General features: G+C 36.6%; 1 protein-coding gene across 1 annotated transcript in view; it reads left to right on the top strand.

Annotated features, from left to right (window-relative positions):
- LOC117985730 (progestin and adipoQ receptor family member 4) overlaps positions 1 to 22,629 on the top strand; it is a 59,571-nt gene extending 36,942 nt beyond the window's left edge. The window contains exons 3-6 of the mRNA XM_034972500.2: positions 7,496 to 7,599; positions 10,116 to 10,253; positions 16,620 to 16,760; positions 17,121 to 22,629. Of these exons, the coding sequence (XP_034828391.1) occupies positions 7,496 to 7,599; positions 10,116 to 10,253; positions 16,620 to 16,760; positions 17,121 to 17,189 (452 nt within the window). The 3' untranslated portion in view covers positions 17,190 to 22,629. The remainder of the gene's footprint in view (positions 1 to 7,495; positions 7,600 to 10,115; positions 10,254 to 16,619; positions 16,761 to 17,120) is intronic.
- Positions 22,630 to 24,918: the final 2,289 nt, after the last annotated feature.

The following is a 24,918-nucleotide window of genomic DNA, read 5'->3' as shown; positions in this document are numbered from 1 at the left end:
AGAAAGGATTTTTGAAAATTCAACCCCCTAAGGGGGTAAAATAGAGGTTTGAATTTTGTGTAGTCCACGAGGACGAAGTTGCAGAAATAAGCTAGTTTTAGTATAAGCTCTGTGAGTCTGTACCCTTAGTATAAGATTTTAGATCTCACCAAACGTTGCTAGAATTCGAGAGTCGAAACACAATATCATCAAAGTAAAATGGACCTAAAGAGCCTTGAATTGAAGTCAAAAGATTTTAATTTCGCAACGTTTCCGCTTGGAACGCTGGCTGTAGATGTGTAGAGAAACTTGAGCTTTAAAACAAGGTAAGTATTTAAGATCTAGTTTACTATAACGCGGAAGTTTTTCGACAGTCGAATACTATCATCGTTGTTGAGACGTTAAATTTCGTACTAAGCGTACAGATACAAATCGAAGCTAAAATAGCTTAACCTTTGCGATTTGTCGGTGTCAAGGCTGTACCCGCTGCAGGCATTACTATTCAGCGCGACTATCAATAGCTCCACGAGCCTCGTGGACGTGGCCTATCACCACCCTATCACGCTATTACACAGATTAAAGCGCTTTATTCATCATCCATAGCTCTCAGCTTCTGATAATAATTATTTTATTATCATTTATTTAGATTATTTTACAAATCCCGTCGGAACACTTTGATTTTCCGGCATAAAAAGTGGCCTATGCCCGTCTCCGAGGTGCAAACTGTCTCTGCACTCATTTTCATCCAAATTGATTGAGTAGATGGGAGTGGGAAGGTAATAGATAGACAGACTGACACACTTTTGCATTTATAATATTAAGTATAGATTAGTATCAGTCTGAGTTTATTGTGGGCTCTTCTCAGACTTGAGCGTGTTTTGAATCCTCGTAGCTTTAGTTTTAAGTACGTAATTAATTATCACCACTATATCATCTTACAAATTAACAATTTTGACCATCAGTAAGCGTAAAACATGTTACCTATCTATCTATCTTATAATATAAAAATGAATCACCAAATGTGTTGCTCATCGCAAATCTCTAGAACCGCTGAACCGATTTCGCTAATTCTTTTTTCATAATATTCCTTGAAGTACGAGGAAGGTTCTTACGGAGATAAAAATTTAATTCAATCTCCCCCTCAATTTTCTAAACTCCACCCGAGCGAAGCCGGGGCGGTTCAGCTAGTTCTGAAAAAATAATTTGACTTTCATTAAATTATGATACAAATTGTCAAGGCAGTGTCCCCTGCATAGGCTTCACTATTCAGCGCGCGACTACCTCTAGCTCACTATGCGTTATAAAGCTGGTTATGTTATTATTCTTAATAATATATTTACACGGAAAGTACCCGGAAAATTTCCGCCCTAAAGTTCAAATCAAGTAGGTAGCGCTACACCAACAAGCGTTGAGCTTCTTTCAACTAAATTAACCTTACCTTTGAGGTTTCGCCGTGTCAAGGCCACTACGCCACTCGCCAGCTCCCCGAAACCCATCAATAAGGTGCTATGAAAATAAAATACATTCAATGAAATTAGCTAAAAGTTTTATTTCGCTTATCACGCTATATTGTATAGAGCATTCAATTTTATTAAGGTAAGTAAGCACTAAAATTACTATTACTAAATTGCCGCGTCTTCGTCCGCATATTTAGATGTTTTAAATCCCGTGGGAACTCTTTGATTTTCCGGGATAAGAAGTAGTCTTCAGGGTGCAAGCTATCTCTATACCAAAATGTGCGATAGACCATAACTAATGGATGGAATATCCATACTAGTATTAAAAGTCTAAAAGTATGTCTGTCTGTGATTCTGTTAGCTTTTTAGGGCCTTTCAGAGATAAATCATAATAAGAATTAAGTATAAATAAATCGTTATAAATCATAATTTAGTTTCATAGTAAATGAAAATTTAAAATTAAACACCTATCATTATTGAAAGGTGTCAGGACCCCTTTCAATAATGATAAAGGTCAACGCTATGGGTCAACGTGAAAGAAATTAATTTGAATCAAAATACTTACTTAAATTCTTCATGAATGATAAACTTAGTTTTGAAACAAAAGAAAAAAAATTGAATCTAAGTAGTTCGCTACCAAAAGTAACTAAAAATACTTGTTTTCAGCTGCATTCAGAGTTCACATTTTAGCCAGTGAAAAGCAAATAGCAAATATACCTAGTTCTGTTAAAAGTATGGCGCCAGTTCGCCAAGTTTTCCACATTGCAGGCAAAATTTCTCAAGCTTTTACACAGCCAAAGATTTACCGGGTTCCGTACCCAAAGGGCATAACGGATGGGGATCAGGATGAACGTAATTAGGCTTTTTTTGTCACGGAAAATTAATGAGTTCCCACGGGATTCACTTTAAGTAATTAAGTTGAGGGCATCATCTATTTTGTGCAGAAGTAGCTTGCATCCTGGAGAGGGACACATATTACTTTTGTCCCGGAAAATCAAAGAGTTTCCACGGGATTTTTGAAAAAGCTTAATTCACGCTTCATCTAGTAATTTAAGTATAGTTACATATCATTCCAAGGTACAGAACTCTTGTGTGGTTTCCAGTGAAAAATTTTGTGTGAATGCAGAATAATATGCCTATAAGTACATTTGTAGGTAGTTAGTTAGATACTAAAAAAAAATTAAAACCATCTACTTATCCTGAGTTTGATAAATTGAAAACTGGAATATTAGCGTGATTTTTTTTTATTTATCTAGTACGTACAAGTTCACATTTTATATACCATTCGCTTGGAAATTGGAATACAGATTCACTGATTAAATATCGCGAAAACGGACTAACTGAAAAATTTATAAAAGAACTTATAATGCCGTGCCGCGTGATGAGGTCGCCTTTCATTTTTAAAATGTTTCCTGTAATTTATTCTGCACCTGGTAAGAAATAAAGATGTTTAATAAAATAAATAAATTTATTTAAATTGGTCGTTAGATTGTACACAATCAAGACACGTCGATAAGTTCAGCTCGGAACTACCTTAATTGGTAGTATCCATACCCTTTCTGTGATTGTAAATGTGATACCGTTGCGTAGGTCTGGATTTCGCCGAACAAGGGATTTGTATTTCGCTTTAGTAAGTAAACGAAAGTAAACAATTTAACGTTAATTGCAAATCGCTTTAACAAATTCTCGATCCAGCAATGCGCGGGGCTGCAATTGCTTGTAGGTACAGTATGGCTTAATATTATTGTAAACTGAATATTTGAAAAAATCAACCGCCGAGTTTCTTGCTGGTTCTTCTCGGTAGAAACGGCATTCCGAACCAGTGGTAATTTATGGTAATTTATTTTGACGATTCAAAAGCACTTGTAAAAGTTTATTTGAATATGAACAGATTTTCTGTAGAAAGAATACTAAATGCTAACTGCGTTAATTACGAGATTAAAGCGCGGCGGTCTCTCTGTCACTCGATCCATACAAACGTAGGTTGGTTCTCATTTGAATATTAACCAAGCAAACTCGATATAATTTTGTAAACATGGCCTAAAAACTAATATCTACGTATATTTGTGGTTTGCCAAACCACAAATATACGTAGATATATAATAGATATAGAATTCATTTTCTTTCTTTCTTCTTTCTTTGTATTTGTACCTTTGTTAAACGTACACGGTCAGAACAAACGGTTTTAAAAGCATTATTTACAACTTTTCTTTGAATTACTACAGTAAAAGATTAAAATAAGCTGCAATATGTTAGCTCTCAGGGACTTTTACTAACTTTGGAGCGAATGACTCCGTAGCGCATTTAGAATTTATACGAATAGAATAATAACAATATAGAGTTGCAAATATTCGTTTCGTATAAGGTATTCAGCCGAATACCGAATACCTAAAGACAGGGAAAATAAATAATAATAAAATCTAAATATATAAAAGGAAAGGTGACTAACTGACTGATCTATCAACGCACAGCTCAAACTACTGAACGGATCGGGCTGGAGTTTGACATGCAGATAGCTATTATGGCGTAGGTACAGAGACTATTTATTTACACTCCTCGGTGCGTAGGTAGGTACTACCTGCGTAGTTACTCAGTTGCCGAATTATTATTTTTACATTTTATATTTTTAGAGCTAGCTTTCCTATTTAAATACGGTCCAGACATTACGTAATCGACTGTGACATTGTTTCAATATCGGGAATGGAGCGAACCGACACTCGTTTATTTTCTACCTTACCTATTCTGAAAAAATAATTTGACTTTGACTTTGAGTTCAGATACAAATTGTCAAGGCAATGCCGCCTGCATAGGCTTCACTATTGAGCGCGCGACTACCTCTAGCTCACTATGCGTTATGAAGCTGGTATTCCGATCACGATTCACGAGCCCCGTGGACGTGGCTTATTACGTCATTACACAGATTTACGGGCTCTATTCATCACCGAATATTATTACTAGCAAAATAACTCGTAGCTTATTGATTTTATTGCTATCTGTTCCCCGTAACTTCGTTTGCATAGAAGATCTCATTGAAAGTTCTCAAAATCCTTTTTGTAGGTCTACGCTGTTGTTTCAATATCGGGAATGGAGCGAACCGACACTCGTTTATTTTCAGTTCGACCGGCGCTGCATCATCATGATCAACCCATCGCCGGCTCACTACAGAGTGTGGGTCCCCTCTCAGTATGAAAAGGGTTTGGCCATAGTCCACCATGCTGGCCAAGTGCGGATTGGCAGACTTCATATACCTTTGAGAATATTATTAGGGGTGCGTGCCCGGGATCGATCCCCCGACCTTTTTTTCGCTTAGGAGGGGAAAATCGTCATGGACATAGTGCCGGACTCCTACAGACTAAAAACCCCTCCTTACTCTAAGCAGTAATGTTCCCGCCTTGTTGGCCTACCATTACCACCCCCCGACCTGCCGAAGAAAAGGCGGAGAGACCTCTTAACCACTAGGCTATCACGGCTGCATGCTGGACCGAAATATCTAGAAATACCTACCTTCCATTGTAACACTAGGTATAACGTCTCTATTCCATATATAGAGAGAGAGAGCCAGCGCGTGTCAGACCTTCCTTATTTTATAAAAGCTGAAAGTTTCTCAGCGTGTTGTCCCCAACACTGGGAGGAACGTTTGTTTGGATGTTCGGACCATGCTGGCTTTGGGAGATAACAACTAATAAAGGTGTAAAAATCTTACGTCGAAGTACAAAGTCTAATTTTTCTATATTTTATTCGGAGTACTTAGTATAAGAAATCACGTTATGCATTGCCAGACACTTAGTGTCGTGGGAACCCCCGCCAGTTTATTAAACTTTAAAGGTGTCTGACAGGGGGTTGCCACATTACTAAGTGTCTGGCAATGCATGACGTGATTTCTAATACTATTCTGAAGAAAATATAAAAAATAGACTTTACTTTATTACCTGTTATCTCCCAAACGCACCATGATCCAAACAAACATTCCCTCCAGTGTTGGGGACAATATGCAGAGAAACTTTTAGCTTTTATAAAATGCGGAAGGTCAGACACGCGCTGGCTCTTAGGCCAATAGGTCAATTTATTTAAAAGCGGCTATGCTATCACTAAAAAGCGATCATAATACATATAAATGGAAAACAATAGTTCTCGTAGATGCTTTTAGTATTATTATTCGTAGATACCTACCTATTCAAAAGTGCTAAGGGCCCGTTCTGCTTATGTTTTATCTTTCTAAATAATATCTGTCCCGGCTGTACTCACGTGTGTAGTCGACGTTAGCCCGACTAGTTTCGAACCCATACGGGGTCAAAACCGCGGCGCGTGCGCGAACGGACTCCCTTGAAAAAGGACCCCGTATGGGTTCGAAACTAGTCGGGCTAACGTCGACTACACACGTGAGTACAGCCGGGACAGATATTATTTAGAATGGAAATCACTCACGGTAGTTTAAATGCTAAAATATGTTTTATCTATTAGATATAACTTGTATAGTTTTTAACTGTGACTAATATATTGTTAAATATTACCATCGTGGAATCCTATAGTTTAGGTGTGTAAGTAATAGGCTATTTTAAAATATAAAATACAAGTTAGCCCTTGACTGCAATATCACTTGGTGGTAAGTCACGATGCAGTCTAAGATGGTAGCGGGCTAACCTGGAACGGGTATGGCAGTTTTTAATAAGCCCATGCCCCTTTGGTTTCTACACGGCATCGCGTCGTACCGCAACGCTAAATCGCTTGGTGGTACGGCTTTGCCGGTACTGTTAGTACTGATGATTACTGATTTATGATACCACACAAAACGCGAAAAAAGTAAAAGTCCTATAATTTTGTAAAAGTTTACGATATATTGCAAATAAAATCTATGTCTAAGATGGAAGCGGGCTTACCTGTAAGGGGTATGACAGTTTTTTTTATAAACCCATGCGCCTTTTGGTCGTATCGGAACGCTAAATCGACTGACGGCACGACTTTGCCGGTAGGGTGGTAACTAGCCACGGCCAAAACCTCCCACTAGACAAAAACGGTCAAAGGCTCAAACACATATACTTAGTTTTTCCATGATATGAGCACACAAATCACAAGAATTTTAATCTATGTCAATGACAAGTATGTAAATTCTCTTACTAGCTTGATTTAATGTACGAGTAGGTACTATGAACAAGAGCAAACTCGGGTTGAGTCAACTAGTCGCTTATTTTCTTACTTACCTGTTCTTGTGAAATTTCGGCACCTTTAATTACGTAACCTATCTGCTAGCAAAAGCAATCAAAAAGTTGTAAAAGTAGGTGGAGTGTCTGAGATCATGATTCGATTGGTGCGCTTTCGTGAAATAAGTTAGTACCTAGTCAATAAAAACCAAAAGTTGTGCATTAAAAGTAAATTAAATGTTAACGCGTCCTAAGGTACCCATGTTCGCTCCACAGATCAAAACTAGCCAAAGTGGCTTTAGGTCTGACAGCTCCAACTCAAATACACATGCCACGTTTCCCATGTTATTTTACAAACGAAGAAAATATACAGGGTGGAAAAAAGTATGCTAACTACCTTAAATCCTTAAGTTATTCTTATGTCAGTCAGGTCAGGCAGCTTCCCTTTTCAATTTTCGTAAGTAAAACTTCAATACAAGCTGAAATTGGTAGCGGTCATCAAATCAAATGGCAAATCTATAGTAGGTAAATCGAAAGTGACCACTCAATGCAGTTTGGCTTTTGATTGGTTTCTGATTGCCTCTGATCGCTCTAACGTTCGTCCGACGGCTGTCCTATTTACGATGATACACAAAAGGAAAACTAGAAATTGAAATGAGAACGAGCATCGTGCGCCACTCTCTATAACTTGATTGATGTGAGTCATTGGTTTTTGTCGAATTTACTGATTTGCTATGTGAAATCAGCATACAAGCTCGAGTTACCGTTGTTTAAAGAACTTACATTCATTTATAGCCTCACTTCTTGGACTAACTCTTCTTTTTCTCGCCATCTTCGCATAAACTGCAATGGTGAATGGGCTTGATTATTATTAAGTTAACCAACAGATATATTGTGCTTATAATTTGTTATTGTTTCCAGGAGCCATTCCGATGGTGACTGCGACGGTGTACTGCGCGCCCGCTCCGCTGCGCTACGCCACGCTCGCCGTCTACTGCCTCGGCAGCTTGCTGGGCCTCTACAAAGTAAGTTATACTTTTTAATCTATACTTTAATTAAATTTTGTAGCCTTATAAATCATGGAACTATGTCTGGTGGTAGCAACAAAGACGTGCTAATGAGCAATTTCGAATTCCGGTACAATGTCGCATAAAAACCTATTAGGGGTATGAGTTTTTTTTGAACAGTCATACCCAGTGGCGTGCACAGGGTTTGAAGCCAGGGTAGGCACTAGTTAAGTAAGAGCCTGTTTACTGGCAGGTCATTATGAAAAATATGCATTGAGCTATTCAACTGGGGTAAGAAGTGCATTTATGCCTCTATGAACTGCACGCCACTGGTCATACCCCTTCCAAGTCAGCCCCATTCCATCCACTCTTTTCTTCTCTTCATTTACTTACTTGGTAAGATCACAGACAAGGGCGAATTTGTTACTGAACAAAAAATAAAAAAAGACTGTACACGAAAGACTCAAGCTAGAAGCTTGATGAAACTCTTGGTTTATCCTGAATCGACATCTCTGTCCAATGTTAGGTATAATTGAACACTAGGGGTGACGTGAATCAAAGATTTAAAAATATTTGTAAAGCTTATTTTATTTTTATTTATACCAGAAAGTTGTAACAATAAAGGGAAAACGAAAGTAAAAGTGGACAGGGAAGCACTTATCTCACAATATTATAATATTCAAAACTCTTTGCCATGCTGTACGACAACGGCCCATGTCACACACCTAGTCATTTCATAGCCACATTTGACGCCTACCAGTATATGTGAAGCTTCGAGTTTTGTTACAAGTTTCATAACTTTCGTGAACTGTGGCCCGTAACGAACCGCCATTTTATGAAACACGCTCGAAGTTGTCAAAAGGTGCGTGAATCCCGCTCTATCTGTGTCGTTACGGGTATGTGTCACACAAGCGTACGAATTTGTCGTCACTTTTTAAAACTTATATCCGTCTTAGCCTATTTGTATCCTGGGCAAAAATCACGTCGATCCATTGCGGTATTATTGAAGGACAAGCCAACAAACAAACCCACGTATTTATAGAAAAGCTATTTTCGCTATGATGTGGAATGCTCTTCCAGCGTCCGTGTTTCCTACCAAGTATAACTTGAATACCTTCAAGCCAAGAGTGAATAGGCAAGCGCGCTCCAACCTAGACCTCATCATTGCTCTGTCTCTCAGGTATGATAGTCGTCAAGCACAAACCTATCACACAACAAAATAAAATAAAAATAAGTAAAAAATATATATGGGTATTGATTTGAGACTTCTCATCAACAGCCTAAGCCTTCTCTTGTTTATTAACGGAGGCAATTTGCAGGGCGACTGGTTGGCAATCATAGGCTCGTAATTCTGCATTCGTAGCAGTACGTAGCACTGCGAACTACGGCGGCGCGGCGCTACGTGCGTGTTCACGTAAAACCAGCGGAAGCGGGCGCCGTGGCGGACATGACTATTTTGTTTTAACACAACACACAAGGTGGAGATAGTTTTGATACTGTCACAGAATACTTATTAGTACCTTACAGGTACAAAAAACTCATGCCAAAAGAAAGCTTAAGAAAGCTTAAAATATGAATAACGAGTGGATGCCCGTGCTTTTATCCGCGAGGATTTCGAATTTTAAAAATCCAGTGGAAATACTTTGATTTTCTGGGGTAAAAGTATCCTATGTCCGGACCGACTACGTGCTCTCTAAGACAAAGTGGTTCAGCACCGCAAACTTCTCAATTCTGGGGTGCTACCACAGAAGGCTTAGTAGTACTGATGCTACTTAGAATTTCCAGATAGAAAACCCCACCGCAGCCGCGAGTGACTGTAATCAAGCACGAAGTTTTTATGACACTAATCTAATTTTAGCTTACAGCACCGCTGGGGTTTTTTGACGCCTCGATGGGTTATTCAGGAAACTTAATTACATTACCTGACTGTATTTTGTGGCTAATTATAGTTTTGATTGATGTGTAGATTGTTTGATAAAGAACTTGTTTGGAACTAATGTATTCACGAATATCATCATTAGCCTGTAGCTTTACCATATCAGTACCCTTATTATAATTGCGAAAGTGTGTTTAATTGTTGGTTTGTTGGTTTGTTGATTTGTTGGTTTGTCTTTCAATCACGGAACAACGGAGCAACGGATTGACGTGATTTTTTGCATGGGCATGGGACATAAAGACCTGGACATAGGCTACTTTTTATCCCGGAAAATCAAAGAGTTCCCAGAGGATTTTTAAAAACCTAATCCCACGCGTATGAAGTCGTGGGCATCAGCTAGTTTTTAATAATAATAATTCTTGTAGAAGTATAATTTATACAAAAAAATAAAATTTAGCAGATAAGAAAGATAGGGGTTAGCAATATTATTAATCGTCACACCCGTTGCAAGTAAGCGCGCTTCTATCCTCGGCATCGGCTAGATAACATCGTCTAGACGTCATCGAAAAAATGCCGTTCAGTGGTTGACGAGTGTAAAATATACGAGTACTGTGGTCTTTTGTCGAACGTCTCGACTTTAATTATATGAATTTTACAGGCGATGCGAGCATGGTCGCCTTGGGAGCGTAGACTCTGCTTTGCCGCGCCGTTCTGCATGCGACTCTTGCTGGCCGGCGCTAGGGCGGCGCGACTGGGCGGCGGCGAGCCCCACGCTATCCTACATGTCTTCTTACAAGTAAGACCTTAGTGACCTATGCTTTACTGCGCTGTTCTGCATGCGACTCTTGCTGGTCGGCGCTAGGGCGGCCCGACTGGGCGGCGGCGACCCCCAAGCTATCCTTTGTTTCTAAATTCTAATACGTATCGCTAAGATCTAGAAAGCTCTTTTACCTCCTCTTTATACGAAGGCATTCTTTCACTAAGTAACTTTACCTATCGACGCCATTTTCCATTTTCCATCAAAGAATTCGTAACATATAGCATCTTGAAGTACACAAGGCGCCGAAATCTTCCAATAAATCCTGTAAGTGCTCTGTAATCTAGATCTCTGCCAGTCACTCTGCTAGAGACCTAACGATCGTTTGTCCAACTTAGTACTCAGAAGTTACATCAAGTTATAATATCCCTTGAAAGGAGGAGTAGGCACGTAATATCGAAAATGTTATGACATTGCTTAGTGATTATGGTAGCAGATTGGTACGAATATAATATCCAGATAATATTATGTTTTAACACTCGCTCGCCCAATCATAATTTCATTTATCTTTAAAACTTCATTTTGCGCGATATACTTAGGAAAGTTTCCAAAGCAACATAATCGATGTAAAGTTGGCACTTGACTGCGATCTACTAAGGGCCAGTTGCATGGCAGGCGGTTAAAATTACGTTACAATTACCTATACTGCGTCTTCGTGCGCGTGAATTTATATTTTTAAAAATCTTTTTAGGTTTCTGATTTTAAAGGATAAATATGCAGTTTATGTCAGTGTCCGGGATGCAAGCTATGTCAAAATCGGTTGAGCGAATGGGCCGTGCAAAGCTAGCAGCCGCACTTTCGCATTTATAATGTATGGATTATTAAGTGGAAGTTCTAAGATAAGGAAAAGTTTGCAAGCTCTCGTATAGGTACCGAAACGTTAAATAACTTAGTGACAACAATTCTTTCCTGATATTGGTATCCACGGCCGAGGCCTTCAAACAAGACCTAAACTATGACCTAAATATAGGGACTTAAGTGACGGAAGTAAAATCCTCATCTTATAAGGCAGCGCCCTACCTTATATAGCAAAGTCGTTAATTAGCATAGTACAAGGATATGTAAGTTGTAAGGGCGATTACGCACTCATCCGATCTGAGTCCATGAAAATACGTTTTGCAGTAGTCATAGAACTATTTGTATGGTAGCTTATGACATATGACGTAGATTTTTGTTCCGTATTTTCACGGGTTCCGATCGGATGAGAGCGTGATCGCTATAAGTCGTGAACACTGAGCTGGGTGGCAACAATAATTAGCATTTGCACTCAGCACCGGAAACGTGCGACGTGCGCTGGCAAATCTCCAGGCAACTGGAGGCTGTCGGAATATATTAATGGAAGCTTGGCGCCTCATGTGCGCAACTAAACTTGGGATTCATTTGAGGCGCCCCAGAACTGAGGTTTAATATAAGCAGTAGTTACCTAAAGGATGTAATATTTGATACTTCTCTCTGTCTGTCTGCCTGCCTGTCATGTCTGTCAAGAAACCTACAGGGTACGTCCCGTTGAACTAGAATTATGTGGCAGGTAGTCTTATAGCAGACAGGGAAAAAAATCTGAAAACCGTGAATTGGTGGTTAGGTACATCTCCAAAAAAATAATTAAAATGTGTTCATAAAAAATACTTAATTAAGTAGTATTTCCAACTCTTAAAGTAAGATTACTATACCAAGTGGGATATTATATGAAAGGGCTTCTGTACATTCTAAAACAGATTTGTATGCATAACAGTTTTTGATTTATCGTGCAAAATGACAAAAAAAAACCGAGTACGGAACCCTCGCGGTGCACGAGTCTGACTCGCACCTAGCAGGTTTTTTGTTGTTGTGCAGTTTGTAATTGTCAGGTTTTGGAAAGTCCACGGAAATAGACAGTTCCCGCGGGACGCGGACCAAGTCGCGGACTAGTTTTTAATACAAACTCATAGGATGAGGGGATGCGCTGTTGCATGAGATAGAACTTGCCGTCCTTAGTGTAAATACTATATACCTATTTGGGATAAGCAAACAATAATATTCACGATTTCCCGCATTTATATTTGGATTGCACTAATGAGGAAACATAATATTCTGTGGCAGGCAGTTCCAAGATGACAACGGAGTAAACAAGTTGAATAATAATAATTATAATTCATACTTATAAATGCAAAAGTGTGTGTGTCTGTCTGTTACCTTTTAATTGCCCATTCGTTCAACTTATTTTGACCAAATTTGGTAACTTGTATCCTGGAGATGAACATTTCGGAATACTAAAATTTCCGATCAGAAGGAATCAGAGTTTTTAAAAACCTAAATCCAATGGACGAAGTCGCAGGCATCTAATCCATACTATAATATTATAAATGCGAAAGTGTGTCCGTCTGATAGCTTTTCACGACTGATAATTATAACCAATTTTACGGGTACAGAGATAGCTTACATCCCAGGAATTACTTTTTATCCCGGAAAACAAAGAATTCTACGGGGGTTTTCAAGAATCCACACTGACGAAGTCGCGGGCATCATTTAGTGTTCTATAAGTGTAATATATTTACCTACACCTCCTGCCTTAAATCCCTTTGCGTTTTAGGCGGGCGGGGGCGAGACTACCCTATTTGGGATTTACCTAACAGCGCGAGTGCGGTAAGGTCCCCTTCAGGTCCACAAAGCCGGAGTGAATGTAATAATAAATGAAGGAAGATTCGAATTTCCACAGATTATCTCATCTGGCTTCCATTTTGTCTACACAATTATTTAAGGTTAACCCTGAGTTGGGTTGGGAGGTTAACCTTACTCTATTTTATGTTTTAGACTAGTCGACTCTCCCGACTTCGCTCGGATATAATTTCTGCAACATTGATTCAAGCCGGTAAATGGATTGAATCGTAGCTTAGGGCCAGCGTACTCACAGAATATAACAGCTCAGTGAGCGTATTATTGTATTAGTAAATTGTTTGTTTGTCTATTGTTTACCTATTGTTTGTCTAATTTTAAATTTTCTTCACATTGTTTGGCTGACTTGAAAATAGTTTAAAATAAATTACCTACTTACATGTTATTCTATAATTATATTTATATGGTCTTAATTATTGCTAATGCTTCATCATCATCATCATGATTAACCCATCGCCGGCTCACTACAGAGCACGGGTCTCCTCTCAGAGTGAGAAGGGTTTTGGCCATAGTCTACCACGCTGGCCATGTGCGGATTGGTAGACATTGCTAATGCTTATAATAATAATATTAGTCCTTTTTATTTGACAAGATAATTTTCAAATGCCGTGTACACATTTTATTGATACATTTATCAGCCTGTGTTTGTTTAAAAGTGACGTAGTATATGTAAAATTTATGTATTGTATGTGTTCCAAATAAAATAAAAAGTAAAGGTCAGTGATATTGGCCTTGAAAAACACTCTCCAACTAAGGTACTGTCTACTACGACAGTACACGTCGAGTTTGAACTTCAAACCGCGACCTTTCAGATTTCAGTTCTTCTCCTTGACCGTTAATCTACTGAGTGATTAATAGTTTAGATATCTATAGGTATAATTGAGAATATAAGAAAAATAATAAGATATCAATAAGTATAAACAAAATCGATTATGTATTATTTTTTACGTAAGTAATTAGGTTTTTCATGTAGGCACATAATACTGTCATTGGGTATCTTAGGGTTAATTGATTATCATCGAAAATGTGGGTCGTGTTGTGAGTTGTGTGTTAATCACGATTACCACACTACTCACAACACGACGATTGTTACCCAAGTCAGTAACTGGATGGGTGACCGGATTTGGAGGACTAAATTTGGTATTTTCGATTCCTCCGTGCCTCAGAGAACACGTTAAGTTGTCACTTTGATCCCGGTTACTATTACTACTTAACATCTGATGAGTTAAATTAGTACCTACTCCTAGTCGAGTCATATATGAAAGAACCTGGGAGCCCACTGCATTATTACCATAAGAAAACTCGTACCATTATTTCATTAATGGAAATGGGAAGTGATCCTCAGCAAGAAGAATATGACCACAGAGAGATTATCATATTTTTCAAGAATTTCTACCGAGAAAAATAATGAAAAGACTGGTTTTTTCTCTGTATGTACTTATTTGTACATTACGTTGTGGAGATATAGGTTAAAATTATCAGAAAATAGATCTATTTTGTGCCAATATGCTATGTGTAAATTGACTTCGATTCCTTTCGACTGTGTCAATGTGAATCGACCCTTAGTGCTAACGTTGATGCTAACAAAATATGTGCCAAGTTCAGTAGCGGACTAAGCCCGTCGGAGGCCCGGGGTGGGGCCCCTGTTCCCCAAATGTATTGTTGTTAAATAACACGAATTTTTTGCTTAGTTTTACATATATCGAGAAGTCGCTTACGCTTAATGAAGTGTGAACAGAAAACCAGCAGCCAGATTTTAAACAATATCGCAAGCGATATCTGATGAGTTTTACAGAGCAGAAAAGTTTTACTAGATTCATAATGAACAGAAATCAGTTATTAAATCATAAAAAATAAGCGCGAGCAAATATGCCCAATTTTTCTGAAATTCTGAAGAAATGGTCCAATGGGCTCATAACTTTTTCACTCATACTTTTCGGAAGTCTCCAACTTCAAACTGGTTCTTGTTAACTGAACATATTGGGATTTCACTTAAGGACTTGCTAAAGATTTAAGAGGCCCCTTAGATCCGAGGCCCGAAGTGGACCACCCCCCTTGCCCCACCCTTAGTCCGCTACTGGGCCGACTCAAAGGCGTAACGGGAGCCGAGTTCGGAGTTAAGCTGCTTAAAAGAGACGCTGTTAAATGAATTACCACTACTAAGGATTCCGTGAACAGTGCATTTGATATGTGTCAACAAAAGTATAACAAAAACAAAAGTGAATGTTAAACAAAAAAAAACACGAGCCAAGTTGTTAGGGTTCCGTACCCGTAGTTAACGGGACTCCATTACTAAGCCTCTGCTGTCCGTCCATTCATCCGTCCGTCCGTCCATCCGTCCGTCCGCCGTCTGTCCGTCCGTCTGTCTGTCTGTCAGCAGGCTGTATCTCGTGAACTGTAGAAAGTTGAAATTGTCACAGAATGTCTATTTCTATTGCCGCTATAACTACAAATAATAAAAAAGTGGCCACCATGAAAATTAAAAAATAAATAAAAAGTGCTACCTATTTATATACGATGGTACGGAACCTCGAGTCCGACTCAGACATGGACGATATTTTATTTAAATCATTCAATGTCGAGTAACGTTTTATTTAATCATGTTATTTTTCTTTATAAAGACCTTCAAATGCGAGGTTTCAGGCATCAATACATGACCCGAGATACAGTATCTGTACTAGAAGTTAATAAGTATTATCAATTATTATTGGTAAAAACTATGTCAATATCAAATATAAAAACATTGTTAAGTATAAAACAAAAAAAAACAATTATTTTACGTTCAGATAAAAATAGTACATTGTACAACAAGGGCATAAAACAAGCAATTTTACCTGAGACGTTTATCTACCAGGCAAGGGCAGATATTTAAGTCGAGGTAAAACTGGGTTACATGACCGAGTTTCACTCTGGTTTTCACTTCGATTGTGAGGAAGAGGAAATGAAATAATATTTTTATTATTATTATAAGTAAGTCACGTCTAAACGTAGTGATTATATACTCTTTGACGTCTAAAGTGAACATTGTGAAATTCGAGCAATTTCGTAACTAACAAGTATTGTCGGAAGACCTATATACAACCTCATCATAAGTGCAAAATGTTACTGGCACTATAGAAATGGTACCAGGTACTTACATTTTTTTTTTGTTGTTATTAGATCATTCATGGATCATTCAGATAGACTCTTGTTTACCTATAAACACTTTATGCACAAGAGCATTAAAGCAGTTTTAGTCCACTTACAGTCAGCATAAAAAAGAACTTTCTTTACTAGTATGAGAAGTGAAAATGACATTTTGTAAAACTTGGCGCGCATGCAATCCATTAGCGACCGACCGATTTATTTACTGCGATAATTTATTTTTTTAAATTTACATGTTTTATAATAATTTATAGGTTTAGATAAAATCTATTCATGTATAGTACGTGACAGGTCAAGTTGGCAAGCCCCCGACGTACGGGTGTGCGAGACGTGGCCCCGCCTTATACCCCGATTGCCATCTTGGCTTGTCGCGAACTATACATGAATAGATTTTAGGTAGGTATACCATCCCTACTGTAATTTCTCGGTAACAATTCAAAAAAACTCAGTAATTTTGAAGTTGTCCTTGATTAATAATGGCTTATCTAAAAGTTGTAAAGATGTCGCTAGATGTCTATGTCGATGTCTCTATTTTTTTCTTTTTTTCAGGATGCAGTATCTTTAGGTGGGGGAGTGATTGGTGCAATGCATATTCCAGAGAAGTGGTTCCCCGGGGCGGTGGACCGCTGCCTCAACTCACACAACATCATGCATGTGCTCGTTGTGCTTGCCGTGTACTCCATGCATCAGGTAACCATGCACTTTTAGTATTTCACGCCCAAAAGCTGCCTAACGGAATCCTTTATGTCTATGGCTATCTGTCAGTCTGTCTGTCATTTCGTCTGTCTGACGCGAAGGTCTACAGCTTCACCCGTACCTACCAATTGAAATATTCCAACGTTTTGCGTTTTATTCAATTTTTTATTTCTAGTTGTGTAAAGATAAGACTTTCGACAAATAAATTGCCAGTCTGGTGTCTGCGACTGCGTTTATATTGCTGATAAAGGTTGTAGTTGCGGTCTCAGATGCATTCTCTAATGATTCTCTAGCTCGATAAGCTCCGAAATCTCAATTTCTATCGATTTTTTAAAGTCCTCCTTTATTTTTCAGGTTACAACAAAGGACCTAGCATGGATGTCTCGTATAGATTCATGCCGTGCACCGCTGCGAAACCTTTGACGCATACCGCCTTTGAACATTGTCACCGTCTGATTCCTCACTCATCGCTCCACTTGTTAATACCAATATCATCGTGATAATGATTTTAACCGCAGGCTGACACCGACAATAGAAGCATGTTAGTGATGTAGAATATACACGTTAATACGTAATGTGACATCCATGACGTCATTGCTCTCTGCGAAATTCCGATTGCTTTCCGCTATTCCATATCTTGAACTCTGTTTCTACTCTTAACGAAAGTCGCCTTTATTAAACCTAAAAGTGACTGCTATAATACCAATATTAGCGTATATTATTAAGATATTATTTAGAAATATAACACTTTCTCCATCTTATTAGGAGGTTAACTTTTTGTAAGCACATTTCTGTTAGGGAAACGAAACAATCTGCCTCTTAAATTTACGTTCAAAAACATAACCACATGCACTTTTTAGTGATTGCATTGCAAAATACTGTTTCAATTAAATATACTTATAGTATGAATAAAATAAGAATTTGATTTGAAGATTTTTGAATAAGTTTTAATATTGAAAACCTACAATACCTATGTAGTTTAGTGGACAATATAACGGCCTATTTCCTTTTGGTTATTCTCAAACAGATTCGTGATAAACCCTTTTTAATTGTTGATAATATAAATTCACATTTAAATCGTATATAAATAGTGATCGGTTATTAATAGGTATAATAAAAGTAGAGATAAGGTAACGAGTACAATTAATGATATTGTCTTAAGCGATGTTAAATAAGATGAGGAGAGAGCGATGTTCGGTGCTTCGTTGCCTGATAGAATCCAAGATAAGGGTGTAAAAATAAAACGAGTTACTGTCATTGTAACACTTCATATTGAATGAGCTAATGTAAATGGCAATGATCAAGGTGAACTAGAAGAACATTTATAATGTAAGGTTGCAGCTATGCACTGAAAGCTAAAAGCAGCACTGCCTTCATCCAGGGCTTTAATTCCTTATGATGTACACATCTTAACACACTTGGAACTGCCATTTGTGATGTACAAAAGAGAGGTGGCCAAGTAAGTTTGACAAAATCAATTCACAACGTTGCACGATATTGCACGCTGGTTGGATTTAGCACTTGATCCAGGCAGAATGCCAATTGGCAAAATTCTGCGTGACAGGCGTCTTCCGATTGAGATTGTGATGATGATAATGATGATGTGATGTGTGACGCTAATCAAAAACCTTCCGTAGGCTTACTTCAATTAGTTTTAATTATATTCACTAAGCATTCTCCTAGAAATCGCCCCCTTGATGATAATATTCTTAAGAATAAAATTGATACGCTTTGTAAATTTGAAGGCATACCTAATTATGTAGGATTAATAGAGGAGAAGCAATTGAAGACAATTTTAAGTAGGCGTTTCTCTCATATTATTTTGAACTGATATTATGTATGGAAACACTATATCGCAATAAATCAACTATACTAAGTATAACCGAAAATATTGATGCCATCTGTTATCCTAGTTGTGGAAAAGTATTCGAAATTTAAATTGACCCAACTGATTTATGGCCATTTTCGTTCCTTTATGTCCTATGCCATCGTCAGTCTACACGGCTATGACTAAGAACCGATCCAGGGGTGGTGTGAGTGGTACAACCGCACTGGGCGCCGTTATTAGAGGGGTGCTGAAACAAATTCAAAAACTTCCCTTAGGCAATATTATAAAACATTCTGTGGTCGCTTCGCTCGAACTTTTACAGAATCATTTTTACCCACTGATATAATGAATACTCACGATAATTATGGCTTTCAAGTGTTTATTGAAGATTTACTATAAATAATTTATTTTATGTAGATATAGATATATTTCGTTTCTTCATAATATATCTATTTCTGCAATAATGCATCACCCTTTTCTCTGAAACACAGCACGATGATCATGATTTTTGATAAGCATAAATTGATAATAATTTATTAGTGTCGTGATTTTTCAATTTTGTTTTATTTTACTTTAAGATTGTATTTGGAGTTTAAACAAAAATTACCTGTATAAACAACTTAGGTATTATAAATATAATATAATAAATAACCTGAATATTATATTTTATCATCGTCAAAAATTTCTGTCGTACCTATACTTGACGTTATTTCATGTATTGACATAAAAATAATGGTCTTATTTAAAAAACCCATCTAATTTACTTTCAACATTGTAGATAATGAAGATGCAAGTGAAGCTTCATATTATCAATATATTATGAAATCTGTTGAACCCCTATCATACACGTGTCATACAGGGCATCATACGGTCGAGATATTTTATATTCTTTATTGGTATTATTGTGTCATTTTGATCTACTGCACGTAGCAATAAAATTGTAATATGTACCTACCCAAAAATGCGCTAGATTAGATTTTACGTGAAAAGTAATTCTAATAATAATTTTATATTTTTTTCTTTTGGATGACAATTCTTATTATATTAATGAGATATTTTAAAATGCAAACAACATTAATCCTTAGGATGTGTACCTGTATATATTATAAATACAAATATTTATACACTTGAGATTTTATAAAATTCATAATATATTGTAAAATCCATCACTCCTCAATGTAACTAAAAAGTGCATAGATCAGAAGTGCGGTAAAGTAATTCATCGGTATCTATTTTGGGCTGTGGCACAACTACATGGTACATAATCTAAGAATGTAACATTTTAAAGTTATTTTCCTCTCAATAACATTACTACGTTATGTATTGATATGATAAATCATTATAATGTTGATCCAGCGAACTTACTAAAGTAAGTCAATGGTCAATAGGTACTCACACAACAAAAAATCTAATATATAATTTAAATGTCAGCTATTTAAGAGAACCTTCTATTGGAAGTCAAACATACTCGATCGGAGTGTGTCAATTCGAAATAATTATTATTATGTAAGTGAAACTCACATTAAAAACCTACATCTCGCTTAAGTTTAACTTAGTAATTTATCTACTTCATTAAAGTAGTTCTATCGATATATTTAGTAGTTAGGTAGTTAACAAGCAATAATTATTAGACAATTGTTACGAAATTTGACAAAAGTAGTGCTGTAGAAATATCGATACATAAATTGAAAAACATTAAAAAATTGTTAAATTTTAATTTTTATTGCCTAAGTGAATCTACTTTTGTCAAAGTTCTCTTGTTTTGGTCATTTATTGTAATAGTGTTTTAGATGATGCCAAGTGTACTTGCGAGTTGAGGTATTTTTAATGTTGAATTTTTTTCAGTAAACACACTTTTAAAATACCAACGGGCGCGACGCCCACGCCGACCTGCCAAAATATCTAAAAACACATTTTATTATTTGGTCATATTTTTGGAAATCGATATTTTGACTTAATACCTCATATTTACAATAGCGTTAAATTGTTTTACTTACTATAAGATATTAAACACAAATAAATATTTACCAAAGCAATTGTCATACATAAATAAGTACTTATTCAAGTACTTATTTATCAGAATTAATTCAAAATAGGTACTTAATTTATATATTTTATGGGTAATATTATTTACTACCATTTTAATTGCCTAGGTACCTACCTACTTAATATTTATCCTATCTGAGGACAACACATTATTTTATGAGAAGCTGGTAAATATTGATTTAAGTACGTTATTTTATATCACTGGACTTGACATTGTTCTTGCATTGCCAATAAATTGTAAAATAGTCCGAAAAAATGTCCGAAAAATTTAATACAAAATGTTTACCTAAGTTGTTCATGTGTCTAACTTTAAAATCATGTTTATGGTTTAGATTTAAGGAAACATAATAGAGAGGAATGTCCAGTATTCGAACAAGCCGGCAAGCACTTACGAGCACCAAGAAACCGTTTTATTACTGTGAATTTTTGTTTGTGCAAAAATAAATAATCGGATCATTGCTATAAAACAGCATGTGCGCTAGTTCTTATACTTACGTAAATGAAAATGAGAAGTATATTTGGAGCGCGATTCTACATACAAGAGAAATTTGGTTCTTATAATATGAATATTAATTATTAATTAATCAAACTCAATGTAATGTAGATACCTTTTATGAATTAATTTCTGTATCTGTGGTTTACCAGATTTCACTAAAAATATGTAGGTACTTAGTTAGGTAGTTTTAAAGTTACTCGGGCTTAAATATAACTTTGAAAATCTTTGAACGCGTATGAATTGTATAAAAAATCTTTGAGTGCGTGTAACTTTAAAACTACATATTGGTTGGAAATCTGAAATACCATATAAATAATACAGAACTTTTGTTAATATAGGTAGGTGTCTGCAAAATTTCACTGAGTTCAATCGAATAATATTCAAATGAGAATCAAACGAATTTAAATGAATGTAAATTATAAACCGTATAGAGATCACTCCGAATATACTCTTCTTAGTGAATAAACCGGCCAAGTGCGGTCACGCTCGCGCACCGAGGGTTCCGTACTCGGGTACTTTTTCGACATTTTGCACGACAAATCAAAAACTATGGTGCATAAAAATAAATAAAAATCTGTTTTAGAATTCACATGTGAAGTCCTTTCATATGATACCCCACTTGATAAAGTTATCTTACTTTAAAAATTGAAAAATTAATTATTAGTTCAATTAATTTTTGAACTAATAATTAATTAGTTATTAGATTGAATAAATCACTTATAATCAATATAAGTGATTTATTTTTTCAAAAAAAAAAAAAATATTTTTTTTGAATTTATGGTTATATAAATTTACGACTTTCAGATTTTTCCCCTTATGTCTGCTATAAGACCTACTTACCCGCCAAATTTCATGATTCTATGTCAACGGGAAGTACCCTGTAGGTTTCTTGACAGACACGACAGACAGACAGATCAACGAAGTGATCCTATAAGCCTTATAAGGGTTCCTTTTTTCCTTTTGAGGCACGGAACCCTAACAAAGCCAAAAAAGTGGAAAATTCCGCATGTAATTGATATAATATTAATTATTTAGTTCGTTACAGTCGATTAATAATTTTATAGTTCTAAAGTTATCCACTAAGGAAAACTTTTAATTCATTGATGTCATTCATTCTTCGAAAATAGCCCAAAACATTTAAAAACCCAATAAGTACCAAGAATGGTTGTGTCATTTGATTTCATTGAATGGAAATCACTGAATGATTGGTTCGGTATAATATTAATCATTTTATTGAAATTTTGGCTACTTTTTATAAAACATTGAGTTTGTAACGAGTGATATTCAAGAGCAATATACTTACCAGTATTTTAATGTGGTAATAATATTATGTTTTTCTATATACTTGTACCAGTATGAGAGTTATTTCCACTGTCCGGTACGCAAACGCTTCGTGTCAGGATTCAGGATTTAGGAAAAAGGCTAATGATTTATTATTGATTGGATTCAAAATGTAGACGTTGACGAAAGTATTAAAGTTTATTTGAATTTAACTAGTGTTTTATTTTTTAACCGAGTTTAATTAATATGATTATCTGAGTGTGTACTGTGTAGGAACTTTGTTAGTACAAATCAGCAATGAAGAGATCCGTCAGAGGACCAGAGTAAACGACTTAGCTCAACGAGTTACGCAGCTGAAGTAGCAATGGGCAGTTCACATAGTTGGACCAACCGATTGACGTTGGGGTCCCTGGACAGACGTCTGCCGCTGGATTCAGCGCGGTGCAAGATCAGGGCGTGTGGAATATGAAGTACCTACCTATAGTCCGCGACAGGTTGAGATGGTAATCGGGGTATGGGCGGGGGAGACGCCACGCACACCCACTCGTCAGCTGCACTCGCCTTTACTTCTCTCTGTGACTCGCCCGCATCGAGTAACGCGGGGACTGTGTCGTTCCCTCCCCGATTGCCATTTCAACCTGTCGCGCACTATACCTACAAGAGACCTATGTCCATCAGTGTCCATCCAACTCAACAGCAAGAATAACTTCTTCTTGTACAACTTTTTCCACTGCCAAGGGTCACTGCTAGAGATCTATTATAGAGAAAGGTGCCTCCCTGTCCAAATTTTATCTTTTTACTTTTATTTGGTAGGTAGGTACGAATAAAAAATAAGTAACTTTGTTTATAATAATCTATATACATATATAAAAGGAAAAGGTGACTGACTAACTGATTGAATGACTGACTGACTGATTGATCTATCAAAGCACAGCTCAAACTGCTGGACGAATAGAGCTGAAATTCAGCAAGCAGAATGCCTCTTATGACGTAACATCCACTAAGAAAGGATTTTTGAAAATTCAACCCCTAAGGGGGTGAAATAGGGGTTTGAAATTTCTGTAGTCCATGCGGACAAAGTCTTGAGCATAATTAAGCTAGTTTTAGATATTATTGTTTCATGGTGTGGCGGTTACCACAATACAAACTAGATGGCGCTGTTCAATCGATGACGTAGTCCCGAACAAATGTACCGCCGATAGTAATCGCACTAACGGAGTTTTCTGCAATCTGGACTATATATGGAAGTTTCAAGACATAACCGTCGGCCCAGCTGGCGCTACCGAGCACAACTATCCGCTCGGTGGGAGATCTCCCCTTTGGTACGGTCGAGCCTGCACACCGCTCCCGTACAATGGTTAAGTTTTTATTAAGATATAAGAAGAAGAAGAACTTGCACTTGTCCGTGTTTTTTCAATACCTAAGCAGCATTAATCATCTACTTAGGTATTTATTTAGCAGTTATCCTTATACCTAAGAAGCTAATGAGGAAAAAGAAAAAACCTGAATATATGTAGGTATTATGTATATACTTACCTACCTAATACTTAGCGGCCATGTTTTAAACGTTTAGGAATTAAAGTAAATTGGTAAAATCGCTACCGCTATCTTATCGTACTCATTTTAACCTCATATTTAGTTGATAAACAAAAATATATGTTCTTAGAATTCCGTATTCAATAATTGGTTTTATGAAAACGCTAATTGTTTTTATAAAAAAACAAGATTTGTGGAAGTGAGTACAGAGACGTGCCTGAGTTACCTTCGCGCCACTTTTTAATAAATAAATAGTAGGGCATTTTCATTTTAGTGACATAGGTTTTAAATTTTATCGAATTTTAAAAAATGTATATTTCTGTTGCCAAAACTGAATAAAAGAATGTTAAATTTAATTAAATTTATGTTTTTTATAAAAATTTACGAAATAAATGGATATTTTTCTTTTAAATTGATATTTTTATGAGTTGGTTGGTCAAAAATTGTCTGTTTCGTAACGAAAATCAAATCGACATAAAAATAAAATTAACTGGTTAATAAATTAAAAAATGTAACATTTGTTACATTTAGGGCATGCAAATACAAAATAACTACAAATGCAGTAAATTATTCCATCTGCAATAACCATCTTAAAATATTGGTCTGTTTTGTAACATTTTATCCAAAACGTTACAAAACAAACCAAATCAGTACCGTTATTATAAATGCGAAAGTGTGTTTGTTTTTCCTTCAATCACGTCGCAACGGTGCAACGGATTGACGTGATTTGCATAGATAATGACCTGGAGAGAGACATAGGCTACTTTCCCGGAAAATCAAAGAGTTCCCACGGAATTTTAAAAACCTAATTCCACGCGGACGAAGTCGCGGGCTTCAGCTAGTTGTCTTGTAATATTTTAATTATAGATAAGAGAAAATATACCTACTTATTTAAATTGCGCATTTGAAAGGACACCTCCAAAACAGCGATGTGCCATTTCAAATGAAAATGCTCAATAATCGAT

This window comes from Maniola hyperantus, chromosome 10 (assembly GCF_902806685.2).
Source record: "Maniola hyperantus chromosome 10, iAphHyp1.2, whole genome shotgun sequence".
NCBI classification, from domain to species: domain Eukaryota; kingdom Metazoa; phylum Arthropoda; class Insecta; order Lepidoptera; family Nymphalidae; genus Maniola; species Maniola hyperantus.
The sequence above is the reverse complement of the archived record's forward strand: the minus strand, read 5'-3'. Positions and strand labels throughout refer to the sequence as shown.